General features: G+C 39.1%; 1 protein-coding gene and 1 non-coding gene across 2 annotated transcripts in view; one reads left to right on the top strand and one right to left on the bottom strand.

The window, feature by feature from the left end:
- LOC136385015 (alpha-2-macroglobulin-like) overlaps nt 1-19,756 on the top strand; it is a 50,427-nt gene that overhangs the window by 13,814 nt on the left and 16,857 nt on the right. The window contains exons 11-22 of the mRNA XM_066355760.1: nt 1,085-1,246; nt 4,907-5,134; nt 5,368-5,431; nt 6,910-7,052; nt 7,659-7,808; nt 10,684-10,848; nt 11,316-11,424; nt 13,390-13,504; nt 14,640-14,868; nt 15,561-15,687; nt 16,538-16,659; nt 17,418-17,469. Coding sequence (XP_066211857.1) covers nt 1,085-1,246; nt 4,907-5,134; nt 5,368-5,431; nt 6,910-7,052; nt 7,659-7,808; nt 10,684-10,848; nt 11,316-11,424; nt 13,390-13,504; nt 14,640-14,868; nt 15,561-15,687; nt 16,538-16,659; nt 17,418-17,469 — 1,666 coding nt within the window. The remainder of the gene's footprint in view (nt 1-1,084; nt 1,247-4,906; nt 5,135-5,367; nt 5,432-6,909; nt 7,053-7,658; nt 7,809-10,683; nt 10,849-11,315; nt 11,425-13,389; nt 13,505-14,639; nt 14,869-15,560; nt 15,688-16,537; nt 16,660-17,417; nt 17,470-19,756) is intronic.
- TRNAA-AGC (transfer RNA alanine (anticodon AGC)) lies at nt 16,067-16,142 on the bottom strand. The gene has a single exon. It is a non-coding gene; the product is annotated as a tRNA-Ala (tRNA).

Below are 19,756 nucleotides of genomic sequence, written 5' to 3'. Positions count from 1 at the left end.
ACATTTTTTATATTTTATTCCTGCTAAATAACTATTCCATTAGTCATGAGACTCAGCAAAAGAGAGAACAAATCAGAATTTTGTACTTATCGTTGTCTTCATACATGCAGCCAAAGTTTAGTGCAAACTTGTTGATTTTGTTCATCAGTTACACGTACTGATGAAGTCTGCTGCTGCACTTCTTTCTGCCATGATAAGTAGCTTAACCTGAAAAAGAATCACCATGTTCAGGGTAGAAACAAGACTACCCATCTGTTTAAATTAGCAGTAATGTGACTTTAAGCCTTTATTTAATATTATGTGCTTCATCTGCACTTTACATTTTTCACATGGGAAGTGCCTTATGAAACCTACCTACCTTCCAAAAGATTGAAAATCTACGTTGAGAAGCAGATATCACATGTAAAACAACTAGTGAAGCACTCTAGACAATGTGTTAATTGTTCACTGGTGCACTTATATACTTAAGAACACTAATCCATGGAAAGTTAGTCGTCTGCCACACAAGAAGAGGGGCTCAATTAAATTTAGCTAATGGGTTAAAATTTTTCATTATGGTATGACTCGTGCTCTGTGACTCTCCAAGAGTAATATGTAATACACAATGTTTCCAAAAGATTCCCAGAATACATTTTCCAGTCACTCTTATCATGATATCCATCACTCTCTATGCCTTTACACTGCTTTATTTTTTTAATTTTTTAATTATAGTTTACATTCCATATTATTCTGCATTCACTTTAGATGTACAGCATAGTGGTGAGACAATCATGTACTTCACAGGGTGGTCCACCTGATATTTCAAGTGCCCACCTGGCTCCATGCAACACTGTTTTGTTTTTCTTCTTCCGACTGATTACTACAATATAAATGTATATCATTTATGCATTTACTCAATATCTGTCTTTTACTAGACTGTGAGCTACCTAATGGAAAGAACTTTCTTTTTATTCACTGCTTTAGCCTCAATGCTTGGAACCATGTTCAACATATAAGATGCACTCAATAAATATTTCTGATAAAATGTATTTTGTGCCTATTGGGGATTAGTCATTTAATTGAACCACAACATTTTAATTTTCAGGTGCGCCTAGTGGATGGAAAAGGTGACCCCATGCCAAATAAACTCATCTTCATCACAGCACGTGCTGCCAACTATCACATCAATGCCACCACTGATAAGCATGGCCTGGTGCAGTTCTCCATCAACACCACCAACGTTAAAGATTCCTCCCTCACTGTCAGGGTAAGCTTGGAAAAAAGTTACCAGTAATGTGAAGTAGCCTTGGAAAATGGTTGCAACCTAAAAGTGATGAAATTTCCAAGTGGCGTTTAGTCCTATGGAGAGAAAAAACCTAGAAACTAGAAACCAATTTAAGGTTAACTTTGAAAAAGTTTATTAAAAAGGAGGCAGTATAGTTTTGTGGTTTAAAGTGCGGGATCTTCTTGTGCACAGTTACTGAGATTATAAAATGGTACAACTGCTATGGAAAACAGTGTGGAATTTCTTCGCAAAATTAAAAATAGAACTACCATATGATCCAGTAATCCCACTTCTGGGAATATAATCAAAAAAGTTGAAAGCAGGATATTTTCACAACCATGCTCATAGAAGCACTATTCACAACATCCACAAAGAGAAAGTAACCCAAAATATCTATGAACAGATGGACAGATAAACAAACATGTGGCATATACATGTAATGGAATACTACTCAGCCTTAAAAAGGAGGAAATCCTATTGCATGCTATAATGCAGATGAACATGGATGACATTATGCTAAGTGAAATATCCAGTCTCACACACACACACACACACACACACACACACACACACACACACACAATTCCACTAATATGAGGTATCTAAAGTAATCAAAGTCATAGCAAAAGAAAGTAGATTGGTGGCTGCCAGGGCTGAAAAGAAGGGGAAATGAGAAATTTATTGCTGGATGGCTATAGTGTTTTTGTTTCACAAGATGAAAAAATTCTGAAGATCTATTACACACTACTTAGCATTACCAAACCATACACTTGAAAATGGTGAAGACCATAATTTTATGTTATGTGTTTCTTACCACAATTTTTCTAAAAGGTGTATGTTTCAGAATCGAATAAATTAGATTAAAATTCTGGCTCAACTCTTTTTAAGAGCAAATAACTAAATACCTCTATACTTCATTTTATCTATTAGACAGATGTAATATTAGCACCTAACTCAGAATTGTTGAGAGGATTACCAATATGACATGTTAAAGTACCTAGTAAGCTCCCTTTAACTACTAAATATTGTTACTGTAAAAGCCCATTTTTAACATTATTAACATTTAGTTTCAAATATATACACTCCTTAAATTATTGTTCTTTATTTTTGTTCTGCTATTCTAATTTTCTCCAGACATTTCCCATCTCCATATAATTTGCTTTGTGTAGCATACAGTGGAGATGTAAATATACATTTATAGCTATATAGCTATACAATAGATATTACATAATAATAGTGATGAAAAACCCCTGCCTCCTAGAATTGTTTAAATGTAAAAAGGGATAGGCCCTGGCCAGTTGGCTCAGTGGTAGAGCATCGGCCTGGCATGCAGGAGTCCAGGGTTCGATTCCCAGCCAGGGCACACAGGAGAAGCGCCCATCTGCTTCTCTACCCCTCCCCCTCTCCTTCCTCTCTGTCTCTCTCTTCAACCTCCCGCAGCCGAGGCTCCATTGGAGCAAAGATGGCCCAGGCGCTGAGGATGGCTCCATGGCCTCTGCCTCAGGTGCTAGAATGGCCCTGGTTGCAACAGAGCAACGCCACAGATGGGCAGAGCATCGCCCCCTGGTGGGCATGCCGAGTGGATCCCGGTCAGGCGCATGCGGGAGTCTGTCTGACTGCCTCCCCATTTCCAACTTCAGAAAAATACAAAAAAATAAAAATAATAAATATGAAAAGGGATAAATGATATATACTGCTCACCAAAATTAGGGGATATTTCAAAATGAATATGAAGCAATTAAGAAAAAGAAGCAGTTGATTTTGATTTTTTTATTAAAAAAGAACATCAGAAAAGCAAACAAATCAAAGAAAGTTGTTTGATTATGCAAATGAGATATAAAACCAACTTTTATTTCATTGGTGAAAATGCACTATACAAAAGGCTGAAAGTACTGGAGTATCTGCATGTTCCCTGATCCTCTAATTTTTGTGAGCCGTGTATTTGATTAAGCTTTAAATAGGTGGCGTACAAGCCTATACTTCTAATAACTGAATATCAAATGTGTACTCATTTATGCCATCAAGAAGTATCTCACCTGACCAGGCAGTGGCGCAATGACTACAGCGTCGAATGGGACGTGGAGGACCCAGGTTCAAAATCCCAGGTTCAAATCCAAGCAGAGGCTCATCTGGCTTGAGTGTGGGCTCACCAGCTTAGGCATGGAGTCGCTGGCTTGAGCGTGAGATCATAGACATGACCTCATCGTTGCTCACTTGAGCAAGGGGTCACTTGCTCTGCTGGAGCCCCCCAGGCAAAGCACATATGAAAAAGCAATCAATGAACAACTAAGGTGCCACAACGAAGACTTGATGCTTCTCATCTCTCTCCCTCCATCCCTATCTGTCCCTCTTTCTGTTTCTCTCTCTGTCTCTGTCACAAAAAAAAAAAAAAAGTATCTCAAATACTTTCTGTGTGCTAGGCACTGGGCTAGTCCTGAAAATGAAAATATTATTTTTAAATGTTTACTCTTTATTCTGAGGCTTTATATGTCAGAACATACATTAAACATATATTAAGATATGAACAGAACCTGGTCGGTTGGCTCAGTGATAGAACTTCTGCCCAGCGTGTGGATGCCTTAGGTTTGATTCCCAGTCAGGGCACACAGGAGAAGCACCTATATGCTTCTCCACCCTTCCTCTTCTTGCTTTTCTCTCTCTCTCTCTCTCTCTTTCTCTCTCTTTTCCTCTCCTGCAGCCATGGATAGATTGGAACGAGTTGGCCCTGGGCACTAAGAATGGCTCCATGGCCTCTGTCTCAGGTGCTAAGAAGAGTTTAGTTGCTGAGCAACAGAGCAATGCCCCAGATGGGCAGAGCATCACCCCCTGGCAAGTGGGCTTGCCAGGTAGATCCTGGTTGGGGTACATGCAGGAGTCTGTCTCTGCCTCCCTTCCTCTCACTGAATAAAAAAATTTTTTTAAAAAGACATGAACAAAGTGATGTGCTTACAAAAGGACTCACTCATGCCAGTTGGGAGGATAGGGAGGCCTAGAAAAAAAACTAGCAAACTACTTCTATATGGAGGAAAATGGAAATATAGCCCAAACAGTGCCATTAAAGATTAAAAGTCTAGAATCGCAAGAAGCATTAAAAAAGATCAGTCTAAAACAGCTCAGAAAAGGTGGACTTTGGCCAATACACCAATTCAACTCTTGAGCCAATGCTATTTGCAAAAAGTATTCTCAGACTCTTAAGATTGCAATATTATATTTACTCATAATGCCTATTTGAAGCTCATTACAAGTGAGGTATTGACTTTCTGAAATGCAATTCTCCAATTTCTGGAAATTATTTAGTTTCATCAAAGAGGTCTCATAACTCCAGTGTTTCTATCTGCCTAGTAAAGTGGCCAAAGAAATGTCGAGCAAACTTATCAGGGCAAAAGATGCCTCCCTTTATGTTCTTCAAAAATATAAATATCAACCCAAGGGTCCCCTTCAGTGTAAAGGCACAAGCCATGCCTGCAATACAGATAAATAAAAAAAAGGAGGAGGAGTAACTTCTTGCCCACTTTGTACTGTGGAGCAAAAGATTTCTAGGTGCTAGTTTAGGAAAGACAGTCAACTAGTGCAGTTTTGTGAGAACATTGATTCGTTATGAGATATAACCTATAAAATTATATTGTTTTTCTAATTCATTAGGCCAAATACAAGGATCATAGCCTCTGTCATAGCTACCAATGGCTGTCAGATGAACACAAAGAAGCTCATCACACCGCTAATCCTGTATTCTCTCCAAGCAACAGTTTTGTCTACCTTGAGCCCATGCCTCATGAACTGCCCTGCGGCCAAACTCAGAAAATCCAAGCACATTATATTCTGAATGGACAGGTTCTGCAGGAGCTGAAGGAGCTCACGTTCTATTATCTGGTGAGCAGGAAGGCCACTGCATTGACTCATTTGTGGACAAATGCTCTCTGTGGGGCAAAGATTTATGAAGCTCTTTAGAAAGTTTCTTTCTCTTTGGAAAGTTTGACTTCTCTTAGGGCTAATTATTGCCAGCAGGTGTGCAATACAACAAGTATATCACATGGAGAGGAGGACGTGGTGTAAGATCTCCGCCAGGCAAATTTAATTCCTTTATATTGCCTTTTTCCCCCCAGGTAATGGCAAAGGGAGGCATTGTCCAAATTGGGACCCATGTACTGCCCGTGGAGCAAGGAGAATGTGAGTACTGTCATAACTCCACATTCCCACCCCACACTGATACATTCAACCTTACACTGCAGGAATACCAGGAATAGTTTCAAATAAAGGGAGGCAATTTCTACCTAACCCCAATAAAAACATTGAGAGGAGAAAGTAATCTTTCTGTTTTTTACACCCTTTATCAAATATTTCTTTTCCTTCAGTATATTCTTTTCAGATTATTAAAAATGTAGATTTAGTGCTTTTATAGTCTGTGCTTATTCCAAATCTTCAAACTATAAATATTCATGGGACATCTTCACCAAATGACATTTCAAAATTGTTTTAATCAATGAAGAGGAGGTAAAAATTTGGAGTGCCTTCTATATACTAGATTTTTTTTTTTTTTTTGTATTTTTCCAAAGCTGGAAACGGGAGGCAGTCAGACAGACTCCCGCATGCGCCCGACCAGGATCCACCCGGCATGCCCACCAGGGGGCGATGCCCTGCCCATCTTGGGGCATCGCTCTGCCACAATCAGAGCCATTCTAGCACCTGAGGAAGAGGGCACAGAGCCATCCTCAGCGCCCGGGAAAACTTTGCTCCAGTGGAGCCTTGGGTGTGGGAGGGGAAGAGAGAGACAGAGAGGAAGGAGAGGGGGAGGGGTGGAGAAGCAGATGGGCGCTCCTCCTGTGTGCCCTGGCCGGGAATCGAACCTGGGACTCCTGCACGCTAGGCCGACGCTCTACCACTGAGCCAACCGGCCAGGGCCTATATACTAGATTTTATACTGAATAATTTGTATTTGTATATTACTTTTCTTTTTCAAAAATTGTTATGATTTGTGAAAAGTTTAATTGGGATTTCCACCATTGAATTGGACTCTCCCTATGAATAAATGTGGAACACTATAAATCTCTGATGTTTTCTCCTAGTCTAAGAATGTCTGAAAGATCACTTACTAGAAAACTATCATGAACTACTAGTCTTTTGCTGCTTTTTCATAACAACACAGAAGCACAATAAATAGACTTAGAGAAGTTTAATGCAACCTCTAAAGAACCTACGTAGACAGCAAAAAATAACTTCTAAAGAAGCACATTATTTCTCTTAAGAAGAAGAGTATTTTATTCACAGAGAAATGAAGAGGATATAAGAATAAATACAATGTGTTAAACTCTTGATTTTATAACTCACAACTTTAGAGTCTATTTTCCTTCTCTAATGTGAGGTCTAGATCAAATGGCAGCCAAGATAGAAAAATGGTTTTAAAAGACTTTTTTTCCCCTAAAGCTAGAGTTTTTAGAAATGTGGAGTTCTTAGGGGCAGTCATCCATTTGTTACATAGTTCATTATATATACATACACATATATATGTATATTACACCTACTAACAGAAATCGTCGCTAACCCAACCAGGCTCCTAAAATGCCTTTGTGCAATAGAAGAAAATTTTCGTTTTAGTTCTGGGGAGATGTCTAACCCATAATCACTTCCTCATTGTCTCTGTGCTCCAGTGAAAGGTCACTTTCCTGTGTCAGTCCCTGTGGACTCAGACATTGCTCCAGTCGCTCGACTGCTCATCTATGCCATTTTCCCCGATGGGGAAGTAGTGGGAGATTCTGCAAAATATAAGGTTGAAAATTGTCTGGCCAACAAGGTGGGTGCTTCATACCATAAGTTTTTTAACATTAAGCTAGAAGTTACTATCATTATTAATTATTCCCCACATGTGAGCATTGAGACCAAAGGGATTAAAAAAACTTCCCAAAAGATTTCAGCAAGGGAATGGCAGAATCACACGAAGAAGCCATGTCACTTGACTCCTAGTGCAAAATTCTCATTATCTCTTGCCATGTGATAGGATTCAGAGTAGCTCATTCCCTTCTTCTATAGTGAAATGTGAAATATGTAAGCAAGTGTTTACGGCCTCTAAAGAGCCAGAAGAAAAATACAGGTACCTCTAGAACCATCTGCATTCTATCTTGCAGTTAATGAACTCTTCATCATATATCAAAGATAACAATGGCATCTCAAAATTAATTGGTTGTAAAAATAATTAGATGTCATTATATTGGCTCCAGCAAATTTTGAAAATCAAAGTGAAGTATAGGGGACAAAAGGCCTCAGGTCCCACACGGCACCAGCCACTGCAAAAGCAAACAAAGTGTTTATGCATTGAATGTGACAGCACTCAGAAAATACTGGTGAGTACATGCTTAAGTCAGGAAATTTGCTTTTTTGCTCCTTCTTTCCAAATTCACAGGTGGATGTGAGCTTCAGCCCAGCGCAGAGTCTCCCAGCCTCACAGGCCCACCTGCGCGTCACAGCTTCTCCTCAGTCGCTCTGTGCCCTCCGTGCAGTGGACCAAAGTGTGCTGCTCATGAAGCCTGAGGCAGAGCTCTCCCCGACCTCGGTGAGTTTCCTTGGCCTCGGGTCAGGAAGGTCCAGATAAGAGTCTCCAAGCAAGAAGAAATGCTTTCTGAGTAGGATAGGATCTATTACAATTATATTCATCTAAGAGTGAATAATTCTGAGCTCTTTCATATGCACTTTGTTTTGGTAAGAAAAATATTGCATATGGAGATAGATGATAAGATAGACAGACAGATAGGTGGGTGGGTAGGTGGGTGGGTGGATGGATGGATGGATGGATAGATGATAGATAGATAGATAGATAGATAGATAGATAGATAGATAGATAGATAGATGATAGATAGATATAGATAATAGACCCTGACATTCTAGAACTCTGTGAAACCAATAATGAAGTTTTCAAAACTAGTTTTAACATTTCCAAAAGCTTAACAAAATGGTACATTTACTTGCACTAAGAATGCACATGTTAAATATCAAAATTCTGTTTTCATAAGAATTATATCAGTTGAGCCCTGACCAGATCGCTTGATTGGTTAGAGCATCATCCCAAAAGTTCAATCTCTGGTCAGGGCACATACAGGAGCAGATGTTTCTGTCTCTCTCCTGCTCTTTCCCTCCCTCTCCCTAAAAGTCATTAAGTGACTATTAAAAAGAAAGAATTATGTTACTTGAAATACTGATTGTCTCAAGATGAACACAATTTCTGAAGGAAGATATTGTAGTGTCACTGATGAGCAAAAATTAAGAAAAATGAATTACTATATGATAAATGACATTAATAAGTGAATTCTCTTAAAATATTGGGTTAACAAGAAATAGTAAAGGGTATGTTGGAGTGAAACACTAAGAAACTACTTACCATGTTCTAATAGTCACTTAGTCACTTGCTCATGTCTTCAAATATTTAATATGAGGCAAATTAGAATAACCTCTTTTTTTTTTTTTTTTTTGTATTTTTCTGAAGCTGGAAACGGGGAGAGACAGTCAGACAGACTCCCGCATGCGCCCAACCGGGATCCACCCGGCACGCCCACCAGGGGCGACGCTCTGCCCACCAGGGGGCGATGCTCTGCCCACCAGGGGGCGATGCTCTGCCCCTCCGGGGCGTCGCTCTGTTGCTACCAGAGCCACTCTAGAGCCTGGGGCAGAGGCCAAGGAGCCATCCCCAGCGCCCGGGCCATCTTCGCTCCAATGGAGCCCCGGCTGCGGGAGGGGAACAGAGAGACAGAGAGGAAGGGGGGGGGGGGGTGGAAAAGCAAATGGGTGCTTCTCCTATGTGCCCTGGCCGGGAATTGAACCCGGGTCCCCCACACGCCAGGCCGACGCTCTACCGCTGAGCCAACCGGCCAGGGCTAGAATAACCTCTTACTGATGTTTTTTACTATAAAAACGGTACAAAGGGAAATTTATATTTTTCTTCCCTAAAAGAGGAACTTATAAGAAGAATTACTTTTTGGTCCTTCCAGTAGAATTTCATTGAAAATATTAGTATACTTCTAAAAAAAGTATTGAGTACCTTTCAACAATGAGAGCAGGAAGATATGTGGGAAAATAACAATGTTTTGTGTTTGTATAACAAAACTTTATAGTTCTCAGAGGTTTGTTTTTTGTTTTTTAATTATAAACCTGATTGGTAAAAAAAAAAAAAAAAACAGAAATTTTTATTAATTTGTTAATAATAAAGCAGAAGCTTTTAAGTATTTAGTAGTAGACCTGGGTTAGAACACTAATTCCTCTCAATCCTTGATAGTGTTTTACTAAGGAAACACTGCTCCAAGTAGCATAAGCCACTCGTTTAACACATATTTATTCAGTGCCTACTGTGTCCTAGGTGTGTGCCCACTGTGTGATGAAGATCCAGGAATCTAGTAGTGAACTGCTGGAAAGACAAAAATCCATGTTCTCATGGAATGAACATTTTCGTAGATTAGACAGACAATAATTATATAATATGCTTGGAGAACAGCAAGTAGAGGAGGAAGGTGGAGAATAGTTCAGCGGGAGCTGCCTTTGAGAAAGTGTCTAATTTCATTACATTATTTAATTTGCTAATCTATTCTTATCAGTCAATTTTAAACTCCTATGAATATAATACAGTGCCTCTACCAACATTTTTACATGTCTAAATTTCTTTTCCAAATGAATTTGAAAGCATCATTTCCAGTTAAAGTTTTATGTATTTGTGAAGATCTGGAACATTTTGTTCCCATGAATAATACTTAAGAAAATACTATTCTGTTCTATATAGAAGGTATATATTGCCTGACCTGGCAGTGGTGCAGTGGATAGAGCATCAGACTGGGAAATGGAGTACCCAGGTTCGAAACCCCAAGGTCAACGGCTTGAGTGCAGGTTCATCTGGCTTCATTGGGGGCTCACCAGCTTGAGCACAGGGTTGCTGGCTTGAGCGTAGGATCACAGACATGACCCCATGGGCACTGGCTTGAGCAAGAGGTCACTCGCTCTGCTGTACCCCCCTAGTCAAGGCACATATGTGAAAGCAATCAATGAACAACTAAGGTGTCTCAACAGAATTAATGCTTCTCGTCTCTCTCCCTTTCTGTCTGTCTCTCCCTGTCTGTCTCTCTTTCTGACTTTCTCTCTGTTTCTGTAAACATGTGCCTGTTTGGAACATGTGTCTATTAACTTTATTATACACTAAGTCAGTTGCTAACCACAAAACAGAGATGAAACTATCATTTCATTCTATCATCTTAAAGCTTTGTACAATGATCAAATATAGCTGACCTCAATTTCTCTTAAAGTTAAACATTTTCAAAATCATCTTCTCAATAAAATATCTAAGCAAAGAAGTACTCAAAGATTGATGGTGATCATTCTTTTCTTTTATCATTGCACTTAATAAAAATAAACTATAAATCAGTTTATCCCTTTGTCTTTTGTTTTTACAGGTTTATAACCTGCTACCTGTAAAGGATCTCAGTGGTTTCCCTGAGAGTTTGGATCAACACGAAGAAGACAAGGGAAACTGTGTCAGTCACCATGTCTATGTCAATGGAATCATCTATTCCCCAGTATCCGACACAAATGGAAAAGATATGTATAGCTTCCTACAGGTAAATCCCTTGTATTGTAGATGGGCAGTTCTTAAGGTTTACAAAATACTATATATTTTTAAATTCTTTATTTTAATGCCTTCATATCAGAGTTGAGGGTGATAGCACATAAAGAAGCACATAAAGAAATCAAGTGACTTCTCCTAGGTCACTAAAAATAACATCTACTAATAACAAAGAGCCAGCACTGCAAATTTTGGGGCTATTAATCAAATTTTCTTTTTTTTACTGAAATTCATTGCCTTGTACTTATAAATATCACATATATAAAATAATTACTGTTGAAAGTGTTTTAAAAAGAGAATGAAATTACCTCTATAGCAATATCCCTTCTATAAATATGAACATTAAAAGTTTAATATTAAATTAATTGGATTGTTTGTTAATTTCAATGAAAAAAAGATATGTACCTATATACCTATTTTTATAGTATTTATGTACTGATTACATGATAATTTTCTTTATAGGATATGGGCTTAAAGGTATTCACCAACTCAAAAATTCATAAACCCCAACTATGTAAACATAAACGCCCCTTTGCAATGACATCAGCTCCAAGACTACTAGCTCATGCAGGTAAAAATTAATATAAATTAATTACCTAATATGTTTTTAAAAGATAAAATGTAATTGTTCTGACTGGGTGTTCAGTGGGTTACAGCATCATACCAATGCACAGAGGTTGCTGGTTCAATCCTGGGTCAGGGCACATACAAAAACACATTGATGTTTCTGTCTGTCTGTCTCTCTCTCTCTCTCTCTCTCTCTCTAAAATCAATTAATTAAAAAATTTTAAAGATAAAGATCTAATCAAATTAACCATAAAACCACTTGTGACTCACAAGTGTTGGCTCAAGATTGCATAGCAATACAAACCCATAAATTCTTATTGTGTCAGGCTCCCACATATGCAAAGCTGGAGACAACACAAGGCTGATTGTGAAAAGTGTCAGAAGATTGGGGAAGATCTGCAGAATAAAAGAAAGTATTAATTCTGATTGACGAATCAGGAAAGCCAGTTATAAAGAATCTGTATCTGGTAAATAACGGTATGTGGAGTTAAAAAGGAAAGAAAAAGTTTTCAGGCATAAGAACATTGTGAACAGAAACAGAAATGTTCACAGGTCAAGACTACATTCTCATCAGCCAAGTAAAGACTCCTTAAAGTCCCAAAAACATCAGCCAGTATTCATATAGAAATCTCACTCATTTGCCAATGATATGGGCTACTTCTTAAATGAGTCAAATAGAAATCAAGCATTTGCTTATAGCCCTTGATTGTCATATCATGGTTGACTATAGGTTTAGTACAAACCAAAGTTTGTCAAAAATCAGTCAGAATAAATTAGCTATATGAAATTTAAATAAAAGTTATTGTACATTTTTATTATTACTTATAACTTACATTCTACAACCCTTTATCAGCTTTATAGTTAACTTAGGTATGTAGTGTATATATACACAAATATTTTTCTAGAGAGCTGGTTGTTAGAAATTTACCAGCACACCATTAACAGAAGGTAAATAGGATGAGAGATCATAACTCTGATTTTTTTAGACATAGGGAAATAAAGAGTTTTATGTATTATGTATGTATGTATGTATGTATGTATGTATTTATTAGAGAGAAAGAGTGTGAGAGATAGGAAGGGAGAGAGATGAAAAGCATCAGTTCTTTATTGCAGAACCTTAGTTGTTCATTGATTGTTTTCTCATATGTGCTTTGATGAGGGGGGCTCCAGCTGAGCCAGTGACCCCATGCTCAAGCTGGATGAGCCCACGCTCAAGCTGGCAACCTCAGGTTTCAAACCTGGGTCCTCTGCATCCCAGGTCGATGCTCTATCCACTGCGCCATTGTCTGGTCAGGCAAGATCTTTTTTTAATCCTTTATCTTTGCACCCCTACAAACCATTTCTTAAAGCCACTGTCATGATATTTATGTCTTTTTTTTTTTTTTTGCTCTCACAGAGAAACATACCAAATGAAAACTCTGATTCCTGCCCTCTTCCCACCCCCATATCATAGAAATCTGCACTTGCACAATGTGCAGGGACCACAGAAGACTCCTTTCTGCCCCATAGACAATCCCAGGATCCAAGGTTCTTTCCACGTCGAAGTCTCTATGTCCTCTGTGGTTCTCTTCCCCCACCCCACTCCTAGCTTATTTTAATACTTAACAATTCAGCTAAAATATTATCTCCTCAAAGAAGCTTTTCATTAACATTCGTTTCCTGGCCTGACCTGTGGTGGTGCAGTGGATAAAGTGTCGACCTGGAAATGCTGAGGTCGCCGGTTCAAAACCCTGGGCTTGCCTGGTCAAGGCACAAATGGGAGTTGATGCTTCCAGCTCCTCCCCTCTTCTCTCTCTCTCTCCCTCTCCTTCCTAAAATAAATAAATAAATAAAATTAATAACACTCGTTTCCTTCTCTGGTTCATATTTCATCACCCTGTTTATTTCTTTTGCAGCAGCTATTACACCCTCTTATCAGCTTGATCGTTATATTTATTGTTTCTGTCTCCTCCTCCTTCACCTACCATAGAAACAAGTGCACTGGAACGTTATGACGATTATATAACACATGAATCAGAGACTTTCACAGAGACTGTGCGAAAATACTTTCCTGAGACATGGATCTGGGACTTGGTGGTAGTCGAGTAAGTAACTTCCTTTATAGAAAAGATGTAATAGAGATTCCTCTCAATTTTCCATTTTTTTGCTAATTTTTCAGTGTCCAAGAATTTCTTTTAGACACACGGCTGTTTACTTCTGCTGTGACATATCAGTAATATAACTGCATCAGAGCTAAGAAATTTTACACAAATGTAATGTAAAATTTCCAGAATATTGGCATAAGGACTAAATATAAACAAGTACTACACAAATTAACACCCATAAGAAGTCCTTCACTGGTCAGCAATCCTGAATTAAGCACGGAGTCCATCAGGCCAACTACACATAGTAATAGTAGAATTGAAAATTATAAACCTGCCCTCAGTGGAACAATATATATATTTTTTTTTTTTTTTTTTGCTTTCTTTCTGAAGCTGGAAACGGGGAGAGACAGTCAGACAGACTCCCGCATGCGCCCGACCGGGATCCACCCGGCACGCCCACCAGGGGCGACGCTCTGCCCACCAGGGGGCGATGCTCTGCCCCTCCGGGGCGTCGCTCAGCGGCGACCAGAGCCACTCTAGCGCCTGGGGCAGAGGCCAAGGAGCCATCCCCAGCGCCTGGGCCATCTTTGCTCCAATGGAGCCTTGGCTGCGGGAGGGGAAGAGAGAGACAGAGAGGAAGGAGGGGGGGCAGGGGTGGAGAAGCAAATGGGCGCTTCTCCTGTGTGCCCTGGCCGGGATCGAACCCGGGTCCCCCGCACGCCAGGCCAACGCTCTACCACTGAGCCAGCCGGCCAGGGCCAGTGGAACAATATTTTAGAGAGAAATATTTAAGAACAATCTCAAATTACATATTTAGTTTATAACTATATTGACTATAATAGATTTATATTACAGCTATATGTCTGATAGGGAATGGAACTAAAAACAATCAAAGTTGAAAGCAAAGGAGATACATGTTCCATTTTAATGACACTAAGTTAATAAGTTCTGATAACCCACTACCATCAGACCAACCACATGTTCCATTTTAAGCCTTGTTTATACTCTTTATTATTAGTATTTCTTCTGAGTGCATCAGATCGTGACAATAGAATCATTTATAGGGGTTCTTTTCCAAAAAAAGAATTTTTTTTACCTGCTTCCTTTCTGTTCTTCACATTGCCATCTTCCCCAGCTCCTCTGGTGTGGCTGAAGTGGGAGTGACAGTGCCCGACACCATCACTGAGTGGAAGGCAGGGGCCCTCTGCCTGTCCAATGACACTGGACTTGGGCTCTCTCTTCCCACCTCTCTCCGAGCATTCCAGCCCTTCTTTGTGGAACTCACAATGCCCTACTCTGTGATCCGTGGAGAAGCCTTCACACTCAAGGCCACTATCCTAAACTACCTTCCCAAATGCATCCGGGTAAGAACCTATCTTTCCTAAATTGAACACAAAATCAATTAAATTAAAAATCGCATTCCTAAGAATACTAACAAACTCCCGTGTGTAAAACGTTCTCACCAGAGGAAGAATGCTCTCAGATATTCATAAGCATACTCATAACTATAGTTGCTGATATCTCCAAACACCAGATTTGCAACTTGAAACAAGTTTCTGATTCTTTCCACAATCTTCTAAGGTTAAGAAATTTGTGTCATATGAAGATTTCAGATATGGACATTAAAAATTGTTAGGCTCCATTTACATGTCTTGGATTCTACAAGGTTTCAACCTCTGCATTCCTATATATTTAACTTTTCATGTATCCTTAGTCAAAAATGATTTTTAAGCATCTTACCTCCACTGAAAACATAATTATTCATAAACCTTGAATACTCTGCTGGGAAAACTGCAAGAATGGTCAAGATTCCAGGCCAAAGTTATAGACCTCCCACAGTCAACATGACTTTCCCTCACTTCTGGTCCCACCGCATGGAAGAGCAGATTATACCAACCAAACCACTCCTATTTACAGTTCAAATTGACTTATATGGTCTTCAATATTAGGCAACCTGAAATCTAACCACTCCTCCAAAATGCTTTCTTTCAAGCCATTCTCCCATTGGTCCCCTTCCTCCTCTGATCTCCTATCTTTGCCTCATGTGTGGTTTCAGGTTAGTGTGCACCTAGAAGCCTCCCCTGAATTTCTAGCAGTCCCAGGGGAGAAGGAACAAGACTCGCACTGCATCTGTGGGAACGAACGACAGACCGTGTCATGGGCAATAACCCCAAAGTCATTAGGTAAGGGGCAGATTCCTAGATACTGTTCAATACCATTCAAGGACTATGTAGCAGTGGGATTATTTTTTTTTTTTTTTTTTTTTCTGAAGCTGGAAACAGGGAAAGACAGTCAGACAGACTCCCGCATGCGCCCGACCGGGATCCACCCGGCACGCCCACCATGGGGCTACGCTCTGCCACCAGGGGCGATGCTCTGCCCATCCTGGGCGTCGCCATGTTGTGACCAGAGCCACTCTAGCGCCTGAGGCAGAGGCCACAGAGCCATCTCCAGCGCCCGGGCCATCTTTGCTCCAATGGAGCCTCGGCTGCGGGAGGGGAAGAGAGACAGAGAGGAAAGCACAGCGGAGGGGTGGAGAAGCAAATGGGCGCTTTTCCTGTGTGCCCTGGCCGGGAATCGAACCCGGGTCCTCCGCATGCTAGGCCGACGCTCTACCACTGAGCCAGCCGGCCAGGGCCAGTGGAACAATATTTTAGAGAGAAATATTTAAGAACAATCTCAAATTACATATTTAGTTTATAACTATATTGACTATAATAGATTTATATTACAGGGCGCAGTGGGATTCTTATATCCATTTCTACCTCCCTCAGACAAAGATGTCCTACCCCCAGATAGTAGAATATTTTTTTTTCACTTTTATTCTAAGATTTCTAGATGGATATACCTACTTCCATTCTCCACCTTGGATGTTCAGCATCACTATTATCTAGTTTATGCTGCTTTTATTCCTGCTCCAATGTTTTTATAAAACCAAAAAAAAAGAAGTTACAGAATATTTATTAATCTTAAAGTTTTGAGGTATGGAGGAAAGAGGAGATAGTGCTCATCTTTAATTGGCCCTCTCTTCAGGGAATATGAATTTCACCGTGAGTGCAGAGGCACTGGAGTCTCGAGAACTGTGTGGGACTGAAGTGGCTGTGGTCCCTGAATATGGAAAGAAAGACACAATCATCAAGGCACTTTTGGTTGAAGTGAGTAAACCTGACCATTTGACAGGTCACCAATGAATAAGAACAATGGTGAATCTACTTAAGACTATAATTTTTAGATAAAAAGGGCTAAATAATATATGGTCATGAGATATTTTATATTATTTTACAGATATAAATATTTGTATCTGTTTCTATGTCTCTTTTCATCTCTTTCTCTTAATTTATTTTCACAATGTCCCTTCACTTCTCATCTACCAACCTGTCTCCTTCTTGTTGCTTTTATTTATAGAATGTACTTATACAGCCTGACTGGCTATGGTACAGTGGATAAAACGACCTGGAATGCTGAGGTTGCCAGTTCAAAACCCTGAGTTTGCTATCTCTGAGTCCAGCCTCATCAGAACGGGGTTGTTGGCTTGAGGCAGGGAATCATCCACATGATCCCAAAGCTCTCCAGTTTGAGCCCAAGAATCACTGGCATGAAAAGCCCAAGGTCACTAGCTTGAGCAAGGGAACACTGGCTTAACCCAGTCAAGGTGCACACAAGAAGCAATCAATGTACAACTAAAGTGAAAGCAACTATGAGTCAATGCCTCTCACACTCTCTCTCTCTTCCTGTCTCTCTCGTTCTCCCTCTCAATAAATAAATAAAAATTAAAAAGAATTTTATATAATACATTTGAAAAATAAGTTCCACTTCTGTTTAATATCAAGAAATTTGTGGTTACCCTACCAATAAAATAATCCTGAAAGTCAGTCCACTCTCATCTCTAACTTTTCTTTCTTTTCACCTAAAGCCTGAAGGACTACAGAAGGAAGTAACATTCAACTCCCTGCTTTGCCTATCAGGTAAAACTTAGTGTTAGTAATTAAAATAACAGTTGACTGAAGGTTATATAACATTTGAAGTTTAAGGAATTTTATATACTATTTCTATACTTTATGAGGTAGATAAAAAGCCAAAGAACCATTAACCTATTTGACAGATGAGAAAACTGATCTTAGAGAGGTGAAGTAATTGGATCAGGACAATATCCTTAGCTAATGCATCGGAGTCATTTTCTCTTACGGTACCTGTGCAACCACCAAACGTCTTTCTGACCAGTGTATAATGTGGTTATAAGTAGAAAGTGGGTAGAATCAGAATATTGCCAAGGGGATATTTCCTTGAATATTCAGTAATACAATATACAGGTAGCTAAATTCAGACCACCACTGAGGTTTGCAGAACCAACAGCATTTGATAACAGGACCATGTTATTTCCCCCAAAAAAAGTTGTCATAGCCTGTACCATTGCTGTCATGTCAACATTTGTTTGACAACAATCCTGTACCTAATGTCTTGTCAGTCATTTGGCAGGAACTGAAGAAGCTTATAATAAAATATATAACTCTATCTTGAAGAATTTTTTAGTCGAAACATTTATAGAAATATAGTACACTACAGTGGTCGGCAAACTGCAGCTCTCGAGCCACATGCAGCTCTTTGGCCCCTTGAGTGTGGCTCTTCCACAAAATACCACGTGTGGGCGCTACCTCAATAAAGAATGTACCTACCTATATAGTTTAAGTTTAAAAAATTTGGCTCTCAACAGAAATTTCAATCGTTGTACTGTTGATATTTGGCTCTGTTGACTAATGAGTTTGCCGACCACTGCACTAGGAAATTTATCGACACAATGTATTCTTACCTCAAACTAATGTTAAACCAATAGCACATGTGTTCCTGGTCTTTCTCTGCCTACTCACTAATTTCTGTTCAGTATGATATTTATATTGCCAAGATTCAAATTTATAAAATGTGTTCTAAAAATCTAATTTCCCGATTGTTTAACCTTATTACTACATTTAAGTGAATTTAGTGTTATCACCAAATCCTTTTATCATGGGTTCTCTTCCCATTCTGAATTTTTATTTTAATTTATCTCTTTTATAACTAGAGCTAATCATCAGATAGTTTTATTAGAATTAATTTTAATTACCTATCCATTACAAAAATGAATTCTCCTTAAAAAAAAAAAAAAAAAACCAGAACTTCATATTAAAAGCTAATGTCACCCCATTACAGTCTTTTTCAATACAGCTTTAATGATCATCCATGTATGTTTAGAAATCAGATGTGTAGATGAATTTGTGTATGTATGACTTACATATATGGCATCAGTTTCATTCTGTAACTTGTTTTTTTAACTAGTAATTTGTCTCAAAATTTATCCTTGTTAAATTATAAATCTAGGTAATTTCTTTTAGTTCCCGTTGGTTCCATACTATCAATATATCACAGTTCTGTTTGGTTTTTAGTCATTCCCAAGTTGGTTTTTCTAACTATTTGTCAGAATAAATGGATAAATGAATACATGCATGCATAAATAAATGTGTCCTGGCTAGTTGGCTCAGTGGTAGAACATCTACTAGGCGTGTGGAAGTCCCAGTTTGATTCCCAGTCAGGGCACACAGACGTGACCAACTGTTTATCTCCCTTCCCCCACGCTCTCTCTCTCCCCCCTTCTCTATCTCTCCTCCTTCCACAGCCATGGCTCAATTGATTCGAGCACGTTGGCCTCAGGCACTGAAGATGTCTTTGTGAAGCTTCTGTGTCAGGCACTAAAAATAGCTCAGTTGCAAGCATTGCCTCAGATAGGCAGAGCATCAGCTCCAAGGGGTTTGCTGGGTGGATATTGGACAAGGTGCATGTGAGAGTCTGTCTATCTCCCCTTCTCTCACTGAAAATAAATGAATAAATACAATTGTTCGTATGGAAAATAATACAATAATTAATAAGAATACAAGAATAAACTGTGTTTTGCATACCCATAACTGTAAACCTACTTTTGCTCCACCCTGCACATGCACCCTGTAAACGCAGGCCCCCTTAGGTATATATACAAGCATACCTAAAGTAGATACCAAAATAAGAAATTCCTGATTCAAAAGCAGGAAGTATATTCTTAGTTTTAGTAGAACTAAAAGATTCTGTTACCTAATTTCATGTTTGTATTTCCATCAGTTTACATTCTCCATGATGATCATCATCATCTGTTACCATCCAAGTTTTCAATTTTAACCAAAAATGTGAATGAAACAATATATTGTTTTAACTTATATTTCTCTAATTACAAGTATGCTTATTTGTGCA

Source organism: Saccopteryx leptura, chromosome 1 (assembly GCF_036850995.1).
Source record: "Saccopteryx leptura isolate mSacLep1 chromosome 1, mSacLep1_pri_phased_curated, whole genome shotgun sequence".
Taxonomy (NCBI): Eukaryota; Metazoa; Chordata; class Mammalia; order Chiroptera; family Emballonuridae; genus Saccopteryx; species Saccopteryx leptura.
This window is presented reverse-complemented; position numbering and strand designations above follow the sequence as displayed.